Source organism: Meriones unguiculatus, chromosome 3 (assembly GCF_030254825.1).
Source record: "Meriones unguiculatus strain TT.TT164.6M chromosome 3, Bangor_MerUng_6.1, whole genome shotgun sequence".
Lineage (NCBI taxonomy): Eukaryota > Metazoa > Chordata > Mammalia > Rodentia > Muridae > Meriones > Meriones unguiculatus.
In genome coordinates, this window is record NC_083351.1 from 69,716,169 (window position 1) to 69,739,039 (window position 22,871).

General features: G+C 37.9%; 1 protein-coding gene across 1 annotated transcript in view; it reads left to right on the forward strand.

Moving 5' to 3' along the window:
• Positions 1–22,871, forward strand: part of Kdm7a (lysine demethylase 7A) — a 62,171-nt gene that overhangs the window by 32,325 nt on the left and 6,975 nt on the right. The window contains exons 5-19 of the mRNA XM_021632132.2: positions 823–964; positions 1,453–1,639; positions 2,744–2,906; positions 6,028–6,115; positions 7,363–7,469; positions 12,282–12,373; positions 14,174–14,263; positions 15,797–16,006; positions 17,523–17,647; positions 17,838–17,992; positions 19,090–19,187; positions 19,650–19,795; positions 19,918–20,114; positions 21,477–21,562; positions 22,558–22,831. Coding sequence (XP_021487807.1) covers positions 823–964; positions 1,453–1,639; positions 2,744–2,906; positions 6,028–6,115; positions 7,363–7,469; positions 12,282–12,373; positions 14,174–14,263; positions 15,797–16,006; positions 17,523–17,647; positions 17,838–17,992; positions 19,090–19,187; positions 19,650–19,795; positions 19,918–20,114; positions 21,477–21,562; positions 22,558–22,831 — 2,160 coding nt within the window. The remainder of the gene's footprint in view (positions 1–822; positions 965–1,452; positions 1,640–2,743; positions 2,907–6,027; positions 6,116–7,362; positions 7,470–12,281; positions 12,374–14,173; positions 14,264–15,796; positions 16,007–17,522; positions 17,648–17,837; positions 17,993–19,089; positions 19,188–19,649; positions 19,796–19,917; positions 20,115–21,476; positions 21,563–22,557; positions 22,832–22,871) is intronic.

Consider the following 22,871-nt stretch of genomic DNA (forward strand, 5'->3'; position numbering starts at 1 on the left):
CCCTCCCTTCTCCCCTCCCAATCTCACCCTCCCTCCCTCTTCCCCCCATCCCTCCCCTAGTCCACTGAAAAGGGAGGTCCACCTCCCCTTCCTTCTGATCCTAGTCTATCAGGACTCATCAGGAGTGGCTGCATTGTCTTCCTCTGTGGCCTGGTAAGGCTGCTTCCCCTCAGGACGAGGTGATCGAAGAGCAGGCCAATCAGTTCATGTCAGAGACAGGCCCTGTCCCCATTACTATGGAACCCACTTGGACACTGAACTGCCATGGGCTGCCTCTGTATAGGGGTTCTAGGCCATCTCCATTAGTGGTCATTGGCTGGAGTATCAGTCTCAGAAAAGACCCCTGTGCCCAAACTTTTTGGATCTGTTCTCCTTGTGGAGCTCCTGTCCTCTCCTGGTCTTACTATCTCCCACTTCTTTCATAAGATTCCCTGCACTCTGCCCAAAGTTTGGCTATGAATCTCAGCATCTGCAGCATTATAAAAATTAAAGGGAAAAACCAGTGTTCTTTGTTATGCATGAGGAAGGTGAAACCCAGGAAACTGAGCAATTTTCATATCCCAATTTAATGTTTTTGGTTGTGTGTGTGGGTGTGGCCGCGCGCGCGCACACGTGTGAGATTATGCGCTACCCATAAGAAATCATTGACACTTGGAAGGCTAGAAAGCTTAGTACATTATGTTTTTGCAATCAGTGTTACTTCTGTGTAGTTTTATAGTTGGCTTAATTATCATGGTAAACAAATATGGTTTTTAGTATTTTTGTTTATAATATTTTTGCAGTTTTTCACCCCAGTAATAAAACTGTAATTTTTTTCTACAGGTGGTGACAAAGTGATAGACGTCATTGATGTGGCAAGGCAGGCAGACAGCAAAATGACACTTCACAATTATGTTAAATACTTCATGAATCCTAACAGACCAAAAGTGTTAAATGTGATCAGCCTTGAATTTTCGGATACAAAGTGAGTATCTCTGGATAGTTTGCTTTAGTAGTCTCTAAATGTAATTAGATGTATTTTAGTTAAATGTAATTTAATGATATATTTATTTTAGTAAAAAGCATAATTGTGACTTTTATAGCTATCCATTGGAAGCAGTGTTCTAAAGTTTGCTTTGCTAGGCTCACAGAATATTTAGAAACAAGATGTAGCTGGGCACAGTGGCACACACCTGTTTAATCCTGGCCAGCACTTAGGATGCAAAGGCAGGTGGATTTTTGTGAGTTCAAGGCCAGCTTGATTCTAGGACAGAGCTACATGGTGAGACCTTGTCTCTAAAATGATGATAATGATGATGATTATGACATAAAATGATTTTAAATGCTTAAGTATTGTTAATATTGAGTTCCATTTAATTGCTTGGTTTGGGTGACATAGAAGGATAGTTTTAAGAAGTCTTTAGTTTGTATTGTATTATGTTTGTATATGTATATACCTTTTTCTTTTTTAAGGATGTCTGAATTGGTGGAGGTTCCTGATATAGCCAGAAAACTTTCCTGGGTGGAAAATTACTGGCCAGATGATTCAGTCTTCCCCAAGCCCTTTGTCCAGAAATACTGCTTAATGGGAGTTCAAGATAGCTATACAGATTTCCACATTGACTTTGGTGGGACTTCGGTCTGGTACCATGTCCTTTGGGTAAGAAGAGGGTATTTCTTATTTTCTTATTAGCAAAACATCATATTTTTCTGCTGGGACATGCATCTGCTCTGTGTAACACTTGTAAACATTTAAATATTCTGCTTCTTAAACATTGCCTACCTTGGTGCTTTTCTTTTTAAATTTCATGAAAAAAAAAAAAAACAAACTCGTGAAAAGTCACGAGTTCTTTATTTAGATTCCTCTTTTTGCCTTTATATTTTAAGTTGGTTTCTGTTAGCCTTTTGTCTTTTCTCTTTTTCTCTTCTCCTTAGTCAATTCACATTAATCACTGAACCAAGTGACAAAAAAAGAACAAAATTACAGTGATAATTGTTTCTGGCCTTAAGATTGAGAATGAGACAAGAAGTTGGATAAATCACAAATGTCTATGAAGTTACTAATTCTTTTAGTTTTTATTTGTTTGGCTTTATCTAGGACTATTCTGCCTACTAAACATTAGGTTTATGTGACTAGACTTAAATAATTAAAATTTAGTATAATTAAAAATAAAGTTGTTCATTCCCACTAGTTATATTACATGTAGCTGATGACTTCTATACTGGAGAGATAACACACTGGAGAAAGATTTCCATCACTATTGAGTCACATGATGCCTGGCACAGGACCAGATCTATTTTAGATGTCTGAGCCTCTGAGAGTTGAGGCTGTGTCCTTGAGTTCTGGTCCTTTTCTCTGAGGATGCCAAAAGTTAATTAAAGGAAGTTCATTCACAGGTTTTTAAAGATTTATAAAAATCTACCTATAAGTTACCTACCTACAGCTTATCTATCTATAAGGTCTTTATGGTTCTGAGGGTGAATTTTGAGAGCTAGGCAAGAGTTTGTTAACATGATTGTGGTTCTTTTCTTGCAGTGCTTTCTTTGATGGGATTATTGATTCTCTTCAGTTGGAGGTGGGAGGAGTTTTAGTTACTGTGAACTTGCTGATTAGGGAATTAGCTGCTGATCAGATAATGTGACTTTTTAAAACAAATTTACAACAAAATCAACATTTAGTTCCTTTTATTGGGAAGTTGTACCAATGTAGGCCATCCTGAGATTGGCTTTTCTTTTTCAAAGTAGTATGATTACTTCCTTCTAGGGTGAGAAGATTTTTTATTTGATAAAGCCAACAAATGAAAATTTGGCACTCTATGAATCTTGGAGTTCATCTGTGACCCAGAGTGAGGTGTTCTTTGGCGATAAAGTAGATAAATGCTACAAATGTGTGGTAAAGCAGGGACATACCTTATTTGTTCCCACAGGTAAGGTTTTAATCTCATCCCCTACTTCCCATGGTTGATGAGGGCTGGGCTGATCCAAGGCTTTCCCCGAGGCACTGATGCATGGAGAATGAACACAGTTAAAACCAGGAACATGCTTGGCTGAGCCAGTAATAGCCTGAGGTTAAAGCCTTGAGAATTTTCCCCTGAGGCCCTGATATATGGACCAGAAACACAGTTCCTTGTCTAAAACCAGGAACGTGCTTGGCAGAAACAGTAGAGGCCTGGGGCTGGGACACTGTGGGAGCTGTTTTAGATCCTGAGAACCCCATTCTTCCTACCTTACATGGCTATGGTTATCAGTCTCAAGGCCGCTGTGTGCTCTTGATACCCTCTGTTCCCCTTCTGCAACATTGTTTGTTGAGCTTTTCACTAACTTAGTTCTATTGTATGATAGTTTCTGCTGACTTTGTTCTGTTTCTGCCCTGGAAATAGTATATAAGATGCTTTATTTCCTCATAAGTTTGTTTGGCGTAAGACATAGCTTATGCAAGACCTCCTGTTCTGTCTTCTTTATCTTCTCATCTTCCTGGCCACCTCCCACTTAAGACCCTGTCACTGAAGAACCACCTGCTGGTCAGATCAGTTGATAGTGAGTCACCTGGAGTCAGCTTTAACATAATTGGAATGTAGCTTTTATGGCCTTACCTAAGAAGGACTAAACTTTTTACTTGTTTGCTCCTTTGAGATCTTGATCACCATCCTGTTAAATGGTACAATTTAATGACTTTTAATAGATTACTATGGTCACACAACCAGCACCGCCAACTCAGTGGATGATGATTTCATGTGGAAAGAAACCCCATATCTTTTAGTAGACACTGCCATTCTCCACTTCCTTGCCCCACCGGCAACTACTAATATACTTTCTGTACATTTGTCTATTTTGACAATGCTTCCTTTGTGTGTGTGTGTGTGTGTGTGTGTGTGTGTCTTCCCTCCGTCTATTTTTCTATCTCTTCTGTTTTGTTTGTTTGGTTAGTTTTTGGAGATAGGGTATCTAGTGCAGGCTGGCCTGGAACTTACTGTGTCACTGTATTGAATTCCTGATTGTGCCTCTCCTGAATGCGGAGATTGTATGCATGTGCTATCATACTCAGCTGTGAGTAACTTTTGGTACTTAAATATTTCCTATTCTCATTCATGCCATAGCACACATAAACACTTAATCTTTTTGGCCTAACAGTATTCCTTTGCATTATTAACTATAGTTTGTTTACCCCATTCATTAGTTGATGGACATTTGCCTTTGTGATTTTTTTGGAGGGGGTGGGTGTTCTGAGACAGGGTTTCTCTATGTATCTTTGGCTATCCTAGACTCACTTTGTAGACCAGGCTGGCCTTGAACTCATTGAGGTCCACCTGCCTCCATCTCCCTGAGTGCTGGGATTACAGGCGTATGCCACCACACCCTGCTTGGCTTTGTGATTTCATAAACAGTGTTATTTTGAACAATTATACAAACTTTTTTTATAAAGACATGTTTTCGCTTAATTTTTTGGAGTATGTACCAAATAGAATTGCTTTGATGCATTACTTAACTATGCTGAATTCTTTAAGGAACTGCCAAATTTCTCTGTACTGTATACTTCAATATAGGTATTGATATGTTGGTTGGCAGTGTGAGTGAATATGCTGGCTATAGACTCTTGGGCCAGTGTTTTTGAGAACAGTATTCTGGCCTGGGTGAACTAATAGTTACTACATGCCCTGTGTGCTTTCTACCTTTGCCCGGGTGTAGAATAATAAATGTAAGCTTGAGTAAATTATTATGAGTCATTATCTAGAAGTGTTAGGATTTATGCTCTGCTTTTGAAAGGCTACTTTTAAATCCTCTCCTAATGCTACCATTTATTATAATTTTTCTGTTGTATCCTTTTTAAAATCTTGAAGTTCATAAATAGAACATCCTACATAAATCTCTTCTTACAAAGTCAATTTAGTAACCTGCTGGAGTATGTAAGGATTAAGTTAAAAGATAATGTATGAAGAAATGCTGCTTTTCTGGGTGCATGTACTCACAGCAGTGTTAAAGGCACAGGTGCAAATCAGTACATGTGAGCCAGGGACAACTGACATTCATTAGCATTGGTATAGCTGGGGTTTCCAGGTTCACGGAGCATCAGAATCACCAGGAGGGCTTGGTAAATCACAGACTTCTGGGCCTGTCTCTTACGGTTCTCATTCAGTAGAGACAGGATGGGCCTGAGAGTCTATATCTCTAACAACTTGCTGACTGATGGTGCAAGTTTGAGGACTGCATTGTGACAGTCACTGATCTAAGCAATGGGATTTTCCCCCCATCAAGATGATTGGCAACTGATCTAAACAAACTATGCTATAGTTTTCTTTAATGTACAGGGTAGTTGTATTCCTGGAAATCGTGCTAAAACCATGTATAAATACATTGTTTAAATAGTGGAATTTTGTTTCTAGTCCTGGTTCTTATTGAACATGCTTTATTACCTGTATGAACACCCAGAAGAACTTATATTTTTATGTCTTTATGTTTAGTCTGTCAACATTTAAAACGTTAGGCATTATCTGATAGAGATGACTCTCCTTTTGAAAACACCCTTTTTAATGGGAAATAAAACATTTGATTGTCAGCATTTAATGTTTATAGGACTATTTAATGTTTTTTCCAGCTATTTAAATGTGCCTTTCCTTCTTCTGGAGCATGGTGTCACATTGTGTCCTTGACCTTCCTTCCCTGCTTATTTTTTTCAGGAGACTTAACTTATGTTGACATTTGGGAAGCAGATTGCTCAGTCAGTCTTATATTCATTAGTGCAAAATGTGCTTACCTAATTAAAACCAAACTTGACTAGCCCCAGAGTAAAATACTTTATTTAATGATAATACTTTATTTTAATGATCAGTGGCCACCACCCCAAACCTTCATTTTCCCCCTTCAGACTTAGCACATTACAGGCTTTTAATAAATACTTAAATGAATGAGTCAATCAGTTGTAATAAGCACCAACTTCTTTAGCACTGGCGTATGAGATAAATTGATATTGATATTTGAGTCACTTATTTCACAGGTAGATTATGTCTGTCTAGTTTAGAAATGTAAACAGCACTGATTTTTGTGTTTCAGGGTGGATTCATGCTGTGCTCACTTCTCAGGACTGTATGGCTTTTGGGGGTAACTTTCTTCACAACCTCAACATTGGCATGCAGCTCAGGTTTGTGTCAGCAATACTGAAAGGATCTTTTGTTCTAAATTAGAACATGTGTGTTTGTTATAAAAGGTTGAGATCCTATGAGATACGTCTTGAGAAATAATTAGGAATGGGAACTTTTGGAGGATCCTTTCAAATGTACAATATAATTGATAACTTATTCAATATCATGCTTCCCACATTTCAGAATTTTATAAAATGTGTATGCTTTTCTTTGTCTACAAGCTGGTGTTGTGAAAATGAATTATATTAATCACATTTGGGTATAACCTGTGGAGCTGGAATAATCCTAAAGTCAGGATTACTATCAAAACACCTTCATATTTTGTTGAAGATAAAGGATGAACAGTTATTTCTCCTTTTGATGGGATCTGACCATTATACATAGTAAAAATGCTTTCTGACAGACAATGCATGAGGACTGAGAAAAGCGGAAATACCTTTTGGGAGGCCATGTATCTTTGGAATTCCTCAAATCTGGTGACTCTTGCAATTATGTGTGTGCATGGGAGCCCTTAATGTTTTGGCCTTTGCAGTTAGCAGAAGAGATGTGGTTCTTACAAAGCACAGGGCTTTAAGCCATGGTGGGCTGTATGCCTACTAGGTATAGGTTTTAATCTTTTTGTACCTGACCTAGTACTGGAAAAGAGATGATTTACTTCTTCTACATGTGCTATTGTTGGGACTGACAGAAGACCAATATTACGAAAACTTTGGCCCCTATCTCTATAGGGATACTAGTGCCAAGTATGGTCTTGATTTTGAATGCTTAGTAGAGCCTAAAGAGAATGTTGGTGGGTATTACAGTGTTGTTTAACACATGGAATTGATTTTTAAACATACTGTTTTATTAGTGGAACCCTTACAAAATTCCTTTTTGTTAAAATTAGGATACAAATCCCAGAAAGTAAAGTGATCTTTTACAATACCCAATGTAATTTTTTTTTCTTTTAAGACAGGGTGTCTTTGTGTAGCACTGGCTATCTTGTAGACCAGGCTGGCCTCAAAACAGAGATTCGCCTGCTTCTGCCTCCTGAGTGTGTGCGCCGCCACCACCTGGCCCCAATGTATTAGGTAGACTGTCAGATTAGGTAAGGTCAGAACCTGGATAAGTGTTGTCAAAAAGCTGTCTTGTTAAGTAAATATACAGATCTTCATACTAATCATTGCTTACTTATTTTCAGTTGATTACCTTTATTTAATCTTGAAATGGCAATATTAATACCGTGCTTCAAATATAATTTTTTTAGGTGTTATGAGATGGAGAAAAGACTAAAAACACCAGATCTTTTCAAATTCCCTTTCTTTGAAGCCATATGCTGGTTTGTAGCCAAAAGTTTGCTGGAAACCCTGAAAGGTAATGCCTTATTTGTATACTCTCTTCTGTGATAAAGATGTATATTTGCAGATTGCTTCAGGGAGACCCTTTGCTAGATGTCATCCTCCCTTTAAAAATTATTTTATTTTTATTTTTAATTATGTATGTGCATGTGTGTGTGTGTTGGGAGGATTGTACGTATGAGTACAGTGCTGGGAACTAAACTCAGGTGTTCTGCAAGAGCAATGCATGCTTTTAACTGCTGAACCATCTCTCTAGTCTGGGTTTCTCCCTTTTTAAAAAGTATGTACTTCTTTCCCCTTCCCCTACTAAAACTTTTTAGCAGCTAGAGCAGTGGTTCTCAACCTTCCTAATGATGCAACCCTTTAATACAGTGGTGAGCTCAACCATAAAATTATTTTGTTGCTATTTAATAACTGTAGTTTTGCTGTTGTTATGAGTCATAATGTAAATATCTGATACGAAGGATATCTGATAAACCACCTCTGTGAAAGGTTATTTGACCCCCCCATAGGGAGTCTCAACTATAGGTTAAGAACCACTGAGTTAGGGTATCTAGTCTAAAACCATCCCCTCCTTATTCTTAGAAATCAGGTGTGTGTGTGTGTGTGTGTGTGTGTGTGTATGTATATACATATACACACACATATTACTGGGAAATGATCATTTCATTTAGTGTGTGAGTAGCTTACATACATTTTAGTGTCTTGCTTTCAAAAATGTTGTTTGTGTCACTAGACTGTTACCTAACACTTGTGAAATATTTGCTTAGGAAATTAAAGAGGTAGGGGATGGGCATAGTGGGCACACTTTAATCCTAGTACTCAGGAGGCAGAGGTAGGCAGCTCTGAGTTAGAGGTCAATCTGGTGTACATTGTGAATCCCAGATGTTGCAGTAAATTTAAAAAAATGAGTGTGTTGGGCTATATAATGGTTATTATTAGCCCTAAGATTATCACGGCAGTATTATTTAACCTGCTATCACAAATAATAAGACACAGACACTTATTAGATTTATAATTGCCTTATTTACCTTCGGCTGGGCAGATATTTCACTTATGCTGGCTTTCTAACTTCATCATCCACTTCCTAGCTCCCATCCAATGCCCTCCACTTTAATCTTTCTCATCTGGTCTACTTTCCATACATAATCCCATGGTACTTGTTACAGTCTTCATCTGGGCCTTTTCATGTCATCCTTTAAGTCTTTTTCTTCACGTGGTTCCTTTCCCACCTAACCCATTGGGGTGTTGTCCTTCCTCCTCTCTTCCTTCCTTCCTCCTCTTTTCCTATCTGTCTCCCATGATTCTCTCATCCTCTCCAAGCCCAGTAACCTTAGCCATGCCTACCCCATTCTGCCCTGCCCTGGCATAGGCAGTTTAGTCAGCCAATCAGGTAGGTTTACACAACAAGCATAGGTGTACCCAGATCTTGAGGGCTAGTAACATGCATCAGACCAACCTCCAATACCCAGGCCAGCTGGGGTTATGTAGTGAGACCCCATTTCAGTAAACTTAAAAAGAAAATAGGAAAATGATTTATGTGTTCTGAATTACTGAATGTTTGTGTTATCAATCACCATTATGACTGTTACACTAGCTAGTTTAATTTACCTTTTAGCATACAAACCAGCTGAAGAAAATGTTTTTAGCTGGGCCTGATGGTACAGATCTATAATTCTATTAAGCTATTTGAGAGGCTAGGACAGGAAGATTACAAGATCAAGACCAGCCTGGACAACTCAGGCTTTGCCTTAAAGGAAAAAAGAGTGCTGGAGATAATATAGCTCATTGGTAAGCAGGCATGAGCCCGTAGGCTCACCTCCACTATTATCCACACACACAAAAAATTGGTTTTAAAGATTCCGTTTACATTTAGACTTGATCCTTTTTTTTTTTTAACATGGTACAATTTCAGATTTTGATATATTTGTATTTTGATTTACTGTTTGAGCAGTCAAGTTAGAAATTGAATGGAACTTCATTTTCTGCTTTTCATTCTCTGTGCTAGTGGAAATAGAATTTGTTTTGTTTTTCTAATTAGTTTGTTAATAGTGTTAATGGTCATACTCTTTAAATATTTATTTTTATTCTGTGTGTACAAGTGTTTGTCTGTATGTTTGTGTACCATGGGTACAGGAAGAGGGCAGGAGATTGCTCAGAACTGAGTTACAGGTAGTCATGGGCTTCTGTCTTAGGGTTTCTGTTGCTATGAAGAGATGCCATGACTATGGCAACTCTTAAGGAAAAAATTTCATTGGGGCTGGCTTACAGTTCAAAGGTTAGTCCTTTGTCATGGTAGCATGCGGGAAGACATGGGGCTGGAGAGAGGTAGCTGAGAGTTCTACATCTGGATCTGCAAGCATGGAAGAGCAAAACACATTGGGCCTGGCTTGAGCTTCTGAAACCTTAAAGCCCATCCCCAGTGACACACTTCTTCCAACAAAGCTACACCTACTCCAGCGAGGCCATACCTCCTATAGTGCCACTCCATTATAAACCTATGGGGACCATTTGATTCAAACCACCACAGTCACCACATAGGTGAGAACTGAGACTGGAGCCTCTTCAACAGCACGTGCTGTTGAACTGTTTTGCCACCCATCTCTCTAGCCCCAAATGGTGATAGGATCACAGTGTTAACTCTCAGGAGAACAGACATAGAGATACACAGTGGTCTAGAGTCTAGACATAGATTTCTTTATCCATTTAGTCGTTATATAATAAGTAACAGCCGGGCTGGAGAGATGGCTCAGCAGTTAATAGCACTGTCTGCTCTTCCAAAGGTCCTGGGTTCAGTCCCCAGCAACCACATGGTGGCTCATAACCATCTATAATGGGATATAGTGCCCTCTACTGTTATACACATACATGCAGGCAAAATACTGTATATATAATAAATAAATAAATCTTAAAAAGTAGCAGCCCAAACTTTAGTACTTATTTTTAGTATACTTTATTTTACTTTACTTTAGTATGCTTTATTTTTAGTATAGCGTGTACAAACACACATAAACACACACACACACATACGTAGTCATTTGCTCAGTGGTAAGGTGTTTGCTATACAAGCCTTACCACCTGAGTTTGAACCCTTCCCCCCCCCCAATATTTGTATCTCTTTATTTTTATCCCATTACTGTATGGAAAGGCCCTGAAGGCACAACTAAGAATAGGAAAGGTAGCCATATGTATCTTTTTCCCAGTCTGGAAAATAAAGCTTTCAGCCTTATACCATTTAAAGTGTTATAGTTGCTTTTTATTGACATCTTTAACAGATTTAGGAAGTCCTTATCTTTTTCAAGTTAGCTAAAGGATTCTTCAGTGTATGTGTGCGCGCGTGCGTTTTCTTTCCTGTAAAGTAATAATCAGTGGAGGGTTTTGGGGGAGATGGCTTACTGCACAAGCATAAAGATCCAAGTTTGGAATTTCAGAACCCATATAAAGTCAAGTATAGTGGCAATAGAGAGGCATAGATAGAGAATCCCTGGTGCTCACTAGCTGGTGAGATGATGTTGTCAGTCACTGAACTCCAGGTTCAGTGAGAGACCACGACTCAAAAACAAACAAAAAGGTGGCAGGCCAGCAAGGTGGCTTAGTGGATAAAGGCACTTGCCACCAAGCCCGAGGACGTGTCTTCAGTCTCCTGAACGTGGAAGGAGAAAGTGGACTCCTGAAAGCTGTCCTCTGACCTCCACAGGCAATCACAGTGATAGGTGTGCACCCCTTTCCTCAAATAAATGTTTAAGAAACAAGTTGAAGTATTGTATAATATGCCACACATTTTGAGTTTTTTATTCTATCTTATTTAGTGTGTGTCTGTGCCCGCATGTGTGTGCATGCTTGCAAGTGTCTTAGGAGGGCCTTGGAGCTGGAGTTAGAGGTGATGTGGTGCTGAGAACTGAACCCTAGTCCTCTGCAAGAGTAGCAAGTACTCTTAACTGATAGGCCACCTCTCTGACTTCAGTGCTTAAAAAAAACTCTTTTAGTTTATGTGTTTCTTAACACCTATAATTTTAAATCTCTAAACATTTTGGGTTTTCTGTAGTTATCCGTTACTGCTATCTATTTTGTTGATTTCTAGCTTAATTGCATTTTGAGCATATAAGTGATTTAGATCATTGGATATTTGTTGAGGACTTTTTATAGGCCTGTGATGTGGATGATTTTTGTAAATGTGCTGAGTATGTCTGAAAAAATGTGCATTTTGCAACCAGGGTGCAGTATCCTAGTACTGATTGTTGAATCAAATTTTATATTACCTGAATTACCTATCCACCTGTTTTTTTCAGTCCACTTTATTGCTTACTATTTTTGCTAGAAATATTCCACTGTGATTATGAAATTTTCTGTAATACAGGATTGTTATTGTACAGATCGTAAATGTTTTTCTAGTGAATTTAATTGAAATTGAATGTTGAAATGATGCTTTATTAGTGACAGTGTATTACTGTGGCTATCTCAACTTTATTTTGAAAGCTTGGCATCTTTTTCTCACTTTTTGGTTTTTGTGACAGGGTTTCTTTGTGTAGCCCTGGCTGCCTGGGAACTTTCTCTGTAGACCAAGATGGTCTTGAAGTAACTCAGAGATTTACCTGCTTAGTGACTAGCCACACCCCGCAATTTATTTTAAACTTATCTGTATTTTTTTTATATGTTTAACATTTTCTATCTTAACATTAAACGTGGTTCTTTTTCTTTTTTGTCTGTTGAATTGACTATTTCCTGTCCTGTTTTGGGTGTTGCTAAGTTTGATACTTGATACTTGAAATATCCTTTTGTAACTTTAGAACACTTTTAACTTCCTTCCCGCCTCTCTTCATTTCAACAGAACTGAAAGAAGATGGTTTCCAGCCTCAAACTTACTTAGTACAGGGAGTGAAAGCACTGCATACTGCTTTAAAATTATGGATGAAAAAAGAAGTAAGTTGTTATTAGTGGTTGTGTGTGTGTGTGTGTGTGTGTGTGTGTGTGAAGATTAAGAAAACTACTTTTGTTGTGTGGGCAGCATTCATTTGTCAGTTGTAAAAGGAATGGAAATTTACTTTATATATGGTTTGTACTCCGTGACATAGTATATACAGATGTACTGATTCTGGTTAGAGAATAAAGAACTTCGGCTTTTTCTTATTCTTGAAAAATCAAAGTGCAGTATATTTAAGATACTAAGAAACAAACATACAGATATAGAGAGTAACAAGGAGCCATGTTGAGCTCTTAGCCAACCACTATGCTTTGTCTTTACCTCTGTGACCTCATTTAGTCTCAGAGCAGCTGTGTGGGGCCTCGGTGCTGCTAATGTCCCCATTTAAGTAACTTTCCCAAGAGAACTGGCCTGGCAAGCCCCTGCTCTTTACCACTCTGGTAGATTTATATAAAAATGAGGGGATGGAAGGGGCAAAATTAATTTATAGTTCAATTATTTGCAATTATCTTAGCCTTTTTCTAATAGTTCATCCAAATCTGTATTTGAAGTTAGTGTTTACTCTTACTTCCCTTATGCTTCTGTAGCATTAGGGCAAGGTGCTACAGAAACATCCAGGAAAGTAAAAACATGCCTTCCACCATCAGATTTTCTCATGTGTATAAGGAGGAAAAGCATAAGCAAGCTAACAGCCACGTAATGTAATGAAGCTTAAGCTTTGGAAGTTGTGTTTGTCTCCTGGTAGAGGCTTTAGGTGGGTACTTCTCAAATTGTGTATTAGCATTGCCTTTAGAATGTACAAAAAAAAAAAAAAATGACTGCGTCTTACTCAAGATTATGGTTTTAGTAGTCATGGAGTGGAGCTGAGCCAGAAACAGCCTACATGATTTTTGTGAATAGTAAATTTTATCACAAGTATTATTAGACATTGAAATAAAGTGTATTTCTAAACATTCCTACATTTTTACTAAATTTGTTCAAAGATAGGTTGCAGTTTACGATACAGGTTAAAACTGGGCTCTGGAGTTAGATACTTAGAATCAAAACTCATCTCTAGTTGTAAGCTGTGTCACTATCATCATCACCTAACTTAGTGTCTCAGTTCCCTCAGTTATAACACAGTAGTAATCATCATAACCTGTAAACCTCCAATCTTAAATCTGAAGTGCCCCCAAATCTAAAACATGTCTTGTCCCAAGTATCTCAGATGAGGGATATCCAAACCTCAGTATCTATGTCACTCTGATATTGAGGGGATTAAATGAGTTCAAGCTTAAACAAGTGTATTTAACAGTATCAGAACACTGTTCCATATTGTTGTTAACTAATTTATTTCAACAACTTATACTACTGAAAACAAGTCTGAAAGCACCACACCTTTAATCCCAGCACTTGGGAGGCAGAGGCAGGTGGATTTCTGAGTTTGAGGCCAGCCTGGTATACAAAATGAGTTTAAGGACAGTCAAGGCTACACAGAGAAACCTTGTTTTGAAAACCGAAAAAGTCAGCTATAAAGCAAAAATAAAACCTAGAATGTAAAAATCAAATGTTAAGATATATTCAAGTTATATTTTCCATGAAAAACAAGGATTACTTAGTACCAGTGAGACAAATCCATTTTAAACTTCAAGAGGATTTGATTTGATAACGTGGATCTCCTTAGATGATATTCCACCAAGTATGTAAACTCTTGAAAATGGCTTAATATTATTTGAAGTGTCTTTAAGAGAGAACTTTATAAAGCAGATTGAGCTTTATATATTTAATTGACCTTGGTTTTCTTATTACTCCAAATACAGCTTGTATCTGAACATGCCTTCGAAATTCCAGACAATGTTAGACCTGGGCATCTTATTAAAGAACTTTCTAAAGTAATTCGAGCAATAGAGGTAAGAACAGAAATTATCATGTAAGTGTCTACTTGCTGTCTGCCTTGAGAAGTAAATAGAGCCACCTCTGTACACTGAATTCTAACACATACACATGGAGGAGTAGAATTTGCTTTACAGATTTTAGGTTTCTGATATCTTACAAAGAAATTTAGAGTATTGTGTTGTAATAAAATTAACAAAGAGGCAGTTCCATTACTGTAAATTCTTTAAAAGTCACAAGATATTATTTAGATCTATTTAGTTTCAATTACCTAGAGATGAATGTATGTGCAGTAATTAGAGGACCGGATAAAACAGTAATGAGTAAAACTGGGAAAGAATATTAGGGAATCCCTTGGCCAAAAATACTGGAGCAATTTGAGAGGTCAATGCCTTTGGTAAAAGCCCATAAAAAATGCGGTGAAATGTTTTCATATATTAAAGAGCTGTTGTCAGTATTCAAAAAAGGGGGTTTTCATTAAAGTAGTTCTTCAGGAAAATAGCTTGGTTAGTATGTAGTGTGAAATAAGAGGAAATTCAGTAGAGGAATGAAGACCATTTTGTAATTGTAGAATTGGAGTAGCTGCAGATATGGTTCAGCAGTTAGAGTTAGGCTTACAACCACAATGTCAAGAATGAAAAACATTATTTATCTAAGAAATATTAATCATCTTTTTTTGTTTCTTGGTACTGGGGACTGGACCCAGAGCCTCATACTTTTTAGGCAAGTACCCTCAAAACCCCTAAGATATGCTACAATGCTAGGTTTACTCTCCATGGATAGAATAGTTTATTTTCAGATGTAGCGAAAATATATTAAAGGATGGTAGTAGTGGCATGTAAATGGGTTTCCTATCAAAAGTTTTTCAAATATAATATATATAAACATCTATGTTTATAAAAATATACAACATTATCTGTATGTGTATATGTGTGTCTCATGCACAGTAAAAGCAAAAAAGAATAAACTCCAAATTAATAGTTGAGTAAACAAGAGAACCATTTCTGAAAATGTCAACTCCAATTTAATATTACAGCTTTAAGATGGAAGCTCATGGTAGTGGTGCATGCTTATAATCCTAGTACGTGGAAAGCTGAGCCAGCCCCTCCCCCAAAAAAGAAAATCCTCCCCAAATAAAACAAGGAAATGTGTTGTTCACAAAGTATGTGGAAGAAAAGGGAGTAAAGGTTTCAAGAAAGCTGAGGCTTTGATTTAACTTTTCTTACATGATTAAAGAGAAAGTGTTTTCTTTCTTTTTTTTAAGTATTTTTCTGTATGGTTCACTGTTTAGGCAGGTATAGGTATAGAAGCCTTGTCATGGCCTCTGGAGAGGTGGCTCAGATTTTAAGAGCAGTATCTGCTCTTCCAAAGGTCCTGAGTTCAATTCCCAGCAACCACACATGGTGCCTCACAACACTCTACATGGTGAGATCTGGTGCCCTCTTCTGGCATGTAGGCTTATATGCAGACAGAATATTGTATACATAATAAATAAATAAATCTTAAAAAAAGCTTTGTCATAAAACATGTTCTGAATTTGATTTTTATAGGAAGAAAATGGCAAACCAGTTAAATCTCAGGGAATTCCTACTGTGTGTCCAGTTTCACGGCCTTCAAATGAAGCATCTTCACCGTATCATTCCCGGCGAAAGATGAGGAAACTTCGAGATCATAATGTCCGAACTCCTTCTAACCTAGATATCCTTGAGCTTCATACAAGGGAAGTCCTCAAAAGATTAGAGATGTGTCCATGGGAGGAGGCAAGTATATATCAGGATCAACAAATTGCTCAGAGAGTACATGTAACAGTCCAGCCTGTTTCTACTGTAGATTTATAGATAATAACTACTTGTCCGTGGGACAACAGTGTGGTGTTGAGGTGCCTAGATTTCATGCTGACATGTTGTTTATTACTCAGTAAATAACTGTTTATCCAAATATCATGTGCTCCCCTGGACTCGTAAGATTCCAGAGCAAACAAACTTGTCCCTGCCCTCATGTAGGTTTTATCAAAGTTTAAGTTGGAAGATAGGGATATGGATTAATTTCAAGATGGGTATAACAGTACATGCCTGTAATTCTAGCACTTGGGAGTTTGAGGTAAGAGGATTGCTGCAAATTAAGGTCAGCCTTAGCTACACGGTGAAACCTTTTCTCAAAACAAACAGCAGCAACAAAATAAATGTTTCCAATGCTGAGTGTTTTGAGAGAGCCTCCAAATAGAGCAGCTGGGAAGTAGTGGCTGGCTGCTTTGCTGAAGTGCTCATGATGCCTTTCAGGGGTTGATGTTTGAACTGATACTTAACTGAAAGATGTCAAATGAGCACACAGCTTTGAATTAGTATGGCCAGCCAAGGAGGATAAATACAAAAAGCCTGTCCTTGAGCCAACAGTAACTAGTCCCAACAATCAGAATGGGAGACTGTTAGAATAAATCTGTTTAAGTTGGGGAAGTCCTGGTATTACTGGACACAGATAGGAGAGTGTGGACTAATGGTACCTTTATAAACCATGCTACCGAGTTTGTGACAGGATTTGCATCATCCATAATTTTACATCTTAAGCAGAAGATTGACAAGTAATTTAAAGTACGATAGAGGTATTGCGTGGCCTTAAAATACTAAAAGTTATATAGTCATTACAACCTTACATGTTTTTTATATTTGCTCTCATGCTGTTAGGATCTCATGTTGTTAAGATTAAACAGTTCTGAACGTACTTAACCCATAGTTATTTGGGGAACTAACTATGAAAGGTTCTATTTATTAAGGGGAAGAAGAAATAATCTTTCATACATTAAAAAACCAGATCCTATAATCTCTTTTTATCTGTGGAACGTCCTGCACCTGGTGGTAGCAGTGTGGATGCAGACAGTCTTGGTGGGAAGGAATGAGCACGGGTAGGACAAGTGGGAAAGCCCACAGTTGTACTTCATTAAGTGGAAACGGCCACGGAACATGAGACTGCCTAAGGCCGTGTGACTCTAGCCATCTAGTATCTGCAAGAAAGGCTTGTGTTTGGATTTGCTTTATGCAGATTTTTTTATTTTATATTAGAAAATGTGTTTTATTATTAAGTGGTTCTGCTGGCAGGTGAACCGTTCTGTTGTGTTGAAATAAAGAGCTCTGGATATGGGACACTGAGATAAGCCCAAGCCTAGATGGTGGCCCATCCCTCTACAAGGCAGGACCATGGGAGGAGGGGAGGATAGTTTTTTTCAGTTGGGTAGGCTTACCTGAAGGTGGAGATTAAGTCAGTTCTGTTTTGTACTTTAAGGACATATTGAGCTCTAAACTGAATGGGAAATTCAACAAACATCTCCAGCCATCTTCTACTGTACCTGAATGGAGAGCAAAAGATAATGATCTACGATTACTGCTGACAAATGGAAGAATAATTAAGTATGTAAAGTAGATCAACATACCAGATTAATTTTTGGTGGATCCCTTTTGTTTATTTAATCCCTACATTATTGCATATCCAGTTGTATTAGAGGAAAGAGTCTCAATTCTCCACTGTGTTTGAATGGAAGGGAAGGGAATACAGAGCCTTGCTTTGCTTCTGATACAATTATTTTCTTCCATGGCCCAGAGATGAGAGACAGCTGTTTGCAGATCGGAGTCTTTATACAGCAGATAGTGAAAACGAAGAAGACAAGAAACCAACAAAGAAGGCAAACATGAAGACAGAACAGAGCTCAGGAAGAGAGGGGATAGAAAGTGGAGGATCTCCAAAACCACTTAACAGTATGTTTTTTTCCTTTTCCTAAGATGGCAGTAGGCAACTTGCTGGTGTTTGAATTGTTGTAGGATTGAAAATGTTTGCATTTATACTACTATTGGACAATCCGAAGTATGTTTGAGTAGTTCATTGGTCAGGAAGGTGCTGAATGTGAATGCCAAGTAAAGTATAATAGCCAGGGACAGATTACCAGTGAAGGGGTCTGTGATGGTCGGCAAGACCCAGGTAGATTCACTGATTTTAAAGTCCTTTAGAAGCTCATATGCTTTATGGCTTCTACTGTCCCAAGTGAGTTTCACGTTTTAACTTAATTTCACATATGCTAATGTGTTCAGTTGGCTTATCTGTATATCGGGAATCCAAGCAGTATGGTGCTGCTTGATTGCTTGTTGACAGGAGGCTTCTATTGGTGTGTTAATTGGTTATAGTCAAGTAAAGTAATAATAGGAATATCAGACACTGTTGTATTATCACATTCTCCTTGAAGTCTTTCTTCTTTGAATAAAATCTTAATCCGAACAGTTTTCAAGAATAGCATATAGCTTCTCATTTAAAAAGTAAGTAAAATCAATATTTTATTTTTTGATGAGTAAGTATCCTGCATAATAAATTATTATTAAATTCAATTTGAGTATCTCAGTTTCCATTAATTCCCAGTAAATCTGGTCCTCTGTGGTTGGTAACTCTGCCTTTGTTCACGTGTCAGGGCTGATAAAACATTGCTATACAGTGGTGCTTGTGGAAGAGAAAGGCAGTGTTAAGAGGCCGATTATAAACTGCTTAAACCCATGGTCCATAAATGCAGTTGAGCTTTGAGAGTTGCCTTTTTGTTCTCTAGTGAGAAAACCAAGGGAAAGTCAGAAGGAGTTTGTAGTTCATTTTTGTTTTAAAGGTTTTTTTTTTTTGTTTTTTTCTGGAAAGAGAAATATCATAAATATTTTAAGGACATACTTCAGTCAGTCTGTATCTTGGTCAATTAGAGAGAAAAAGATGGAAAAAAAAAGCAGTGAGAAAGGAGCGATAGGGTGGGAAGATAGTTATCTTGAAACTCTGTAGACTGTAGGGATCATGACTGTTTCTTATCCTTTCTCTTTTTCTGTAGGAATCTTTACAAGTGTGAAATCGGAACTCAGGAATAGAACATCAGAATATTCTGATGTTTCTGATTCAGAAGACTCTGGACCTGATTGCACTGCACTGGTATGCTTGGGACACCAAGATTTATGTCTCTTCTGATGGGAGGATGAACACCCACCTGGAAGTGAAAGGTTGATGACAGCTTTCCCCAAAGCTTGTGTCTGGCCTGTGTAGCACAGGGTCTCACTGTAGTGTTGCTGCGTGTGCATCAAGCTGTGCACACATTCATAAGCAGTTTTTTGTTTGGCTCTGGTAAGGGTGGAGGGAGAGCATCTTGCTGCTTACACTTAAGTTCTTGTGTGGTTTACATTTCTGAGGGGTTATATTTTATTTTACCTTTAAGTATGTAACTGTGTTTTGTATTTAGGTAGTAGGTTACTATAGTTACTAGAGATTTTCAGATTTTGATCTGAAATACAGAAGTAACTTTGTGATAATTAAGATCTAACTTCTAAACAGATAAACTCTTTGATTAGTGTGTGTACAGCTTTAGTCAATTTGTTTCCACTGAATTTATTATTTCAGAAAATTAATTTTGCCACTGAAGATTCTGAAAGTTCAGGTGATGAAAAGAAACATAAAATAACATCAAACTTTGAGGAATCTGATATAGTGAGGAACCTCCTTCAGAAGAGCCAGAAGCCATCTAGAAACGAAACTCCAGTTAAAAGGTAGGCCTGCTGGTGGTAGTAGGAGTTTTTCATTGTGATGTAAAAACACTGTTTAGTTTTTAAGTTTACTGAATACTTCATCAGAAAAATACACTTGATTTTCTGGATCACCTGCTCATTAGGGAATGTCCTACCTCGACAAGCATGGAGGAAGAAGCTATCCAGGGCATGCTGTCCATGGCAGGGCTGCACTATTCCACGTGTTTACACAGTACAGACTGCAGTGGTGACAAGGACGCTCTCCAGGATCCCAGCAGCTGCCACAGCAGTCACCCTGAGCTTAGACAGTTGTATCGCTGCGATAAACCAGTGGAATTTGGTAAGAAACACAAATACCAATCTCTGAAAAGTAATATATGACTACCAGCTTAGTGCTGAGATCCTAGTTGAGGTTAGAATGAATATGAATAATGACTGTTTACTGTAAGAAATACTTTTTTGTACAGTCAGTACAAGATGCAAGCCTAACTTAAGATGGGGGTTGGCAAGGTGGCTCAGTTTGATCTGAGTTTGATCTGATGACCTGAGTTTGATTCCTAGGACCCACATGGTGGAAGGGAAGAACCAACTCCCACAAGTTGCCCCCTGACCTCCACACACATGCTGTGGCATACATGTACCTACACATAATAATTAACTAAAATGTAATTTAAATGTTAAAACTCATTGTAAGTGACACAGGGCTGAGTATTGTGTTCACAGGCCTAATTGACAAATGCTCTTGCAAGGATAATCTTATTTTCCTGTCACCAATTGTAAGAGCGCTCAGAGTGAAAGGAATCTTTGGTGTTCCAAATGGTCTGCAAAACTGGTCCATTTTCCTTTTAGGAAAGGAAAAACAAGTTTTGAATAGTTTGTCTCAAACTCTTTGAAAAGAAAGTATTAGGAAAAGAGCTGACATAGTCAATAATGCCACCTAGTGTTTCTTCTCTGTGCTTTCAGGGGAAAAAAAATTTTTTTTTCCCCCCAGAATCTCAGGATTGAGAAAAAGACATGCAGCAGTTGTGTTCAGTCCCACATAATTAGGACCATCTATGTACCAGGACCTTGACCTCCATATTACGTGAAAAGGAAATATGATTTGATAAGGTTATTTTAGCTTGCTTGTATACACTTTATATAGATATTCAAATTTGTTAGAATTTGAATCTAGGACCACTTGATCCCCAAATCTTTGCATATTGTGTAAGAGCAAACTGAAGCGTGGAAAGGTTTTCTAGCTTATCTGAAGTTGTATTGGTACTTGGAAGAACTCAAATTTAAATCTGGGTTTGCCTGTCTTTCTCTGCTCCATTTTGCTTTCCTGTACTCTGTCTGGTTCCTTATTGCAGGGAAATATATACCTTTGTCCTAATGTAAAAGATGTCATTTTAGAGACAGATGTATTACATTTGGATTGTATCAACTTCACATGGCCATAGGACTTGACTGTCAGTTTTCTAGCATCTAGCACAAAACCTGTCATACAAAGATAGTTTCAGGAAAATTGAAAGAAATAGCAAGTTTGGTTGTGAGCTGTTAACTGAGTTTTTGTTTATTTTAAGGAGTGTAGTGAAAAAGAAGGTATGTGAATAAGTAATTAATATATGTAAATGTACATGTGCTTTCAGTGGTAGGCATTAGGCTAGTTTTGTTTAAGATAAGTTTGTGCAAAGATAATTTAACCAAAACTTCTTTCTAGGATACCATGCCAAGGCTGAAGATCAAGATTTGAGGACTTCTTCCTGGACTAAACAGTTTGATAGAACTTCCAGATTTAATACTCAGGTATATTCCAAAGTGGAAATATGAAGAAGATTTTTAGAATGTTCAGTGTTGTTTTTGCTTTCGTTTTAAAACTTGTTGTAACTGTTTAATTCCTTTCTCTTTTGATGTTGGTCATGACCTCTCAGTTAATATCAAGACTTATCAGTAACATTTTTTTTCCTTACAAATTGACTCAATTATCATAAGAGTCTGAAAGAGGACTTCTAGTTTAAAAAAAAATCAGGAGTGGGCTCTGAATCTTGGAATTTTTCTAGCAGACAAATATAATAGAGATGAACCTTATACAAGCTAAGTTTTTTAAAAAATGTGGGCACTAGGCAGTGGTGGTGCATTTCTTTAATCCCAGCACTCAGGGAGGCAGAGGCAGGTAGATTTCTATGAGTTCAAGACCTCTGGTCTACAGAGTTCCAGGACCATCAAGGCACCTAGGCATTCCTGGGACCTACATGGTAGGAGATAACTTACTCTTGAAGTTGTAAAATAAATTTTCTAAAAAGGTAGTATATTGCATTGAGAACCATGATGAACCAGGGAAACTGGGTCCATTGCTTCTCATTTGTTTTCCTCCCTATTATAGGATAGTAGGCAGCACCTTTCCTTGTTGATCTTGACTTAATGAACTTCAGCATGTTAGTAGGAACTAATCTTGCAAACGTTTAGATCTGTTATAGACTGAACTGACCATCATGTCGCCTAAGGGTCTGTCAAGTACTTGTGAGAACACTTGCCACTGAGACTGATGGTCTGAGTTTGATACCCTGGACCCACACGGTGGAAGGAGAGAACTAACTCCCACAAGTTATCCTTGGCCCGTACACATACATCCTGATGTTTGGGCAGGCACACGTAATAGAAAAGGAAAACAAGACAAAACAAAAAACCAAAATTGAGTAGTTTATTTCCCCATCTTTGTTGATTTTGCTAATGCAGAAATAGCTTAAATACCTTATTTATCTGAAATCTGATGAATTACACTACATTCTTTTCTTCTTTAGGACTTAAGTAGAAGCCAGAAATACATCAAAAAGGAAAGCTCTTCAGAAATCAGTCAGAAGGCACAAAGCAGGCATTGTGTGGACAGCAATAACCCAAGCATTCAGAATGGAAAGTACATGCTGAATCCCAGTTTGGTTTCAGGGCCATGCCAGATAAGTAATGGCAGTCTAAGCCCAGAAGGGCCTATTGGTGAAACTTCTTTTTCAGTGCCCCTTCACCCCACCAAGAGACCTGCATCAAATCCACCACCTATTAGCAACCAGGCAACAAAAGGTAACTTTTACACATTTGCAGGTTTAGTATATTTGTAAGT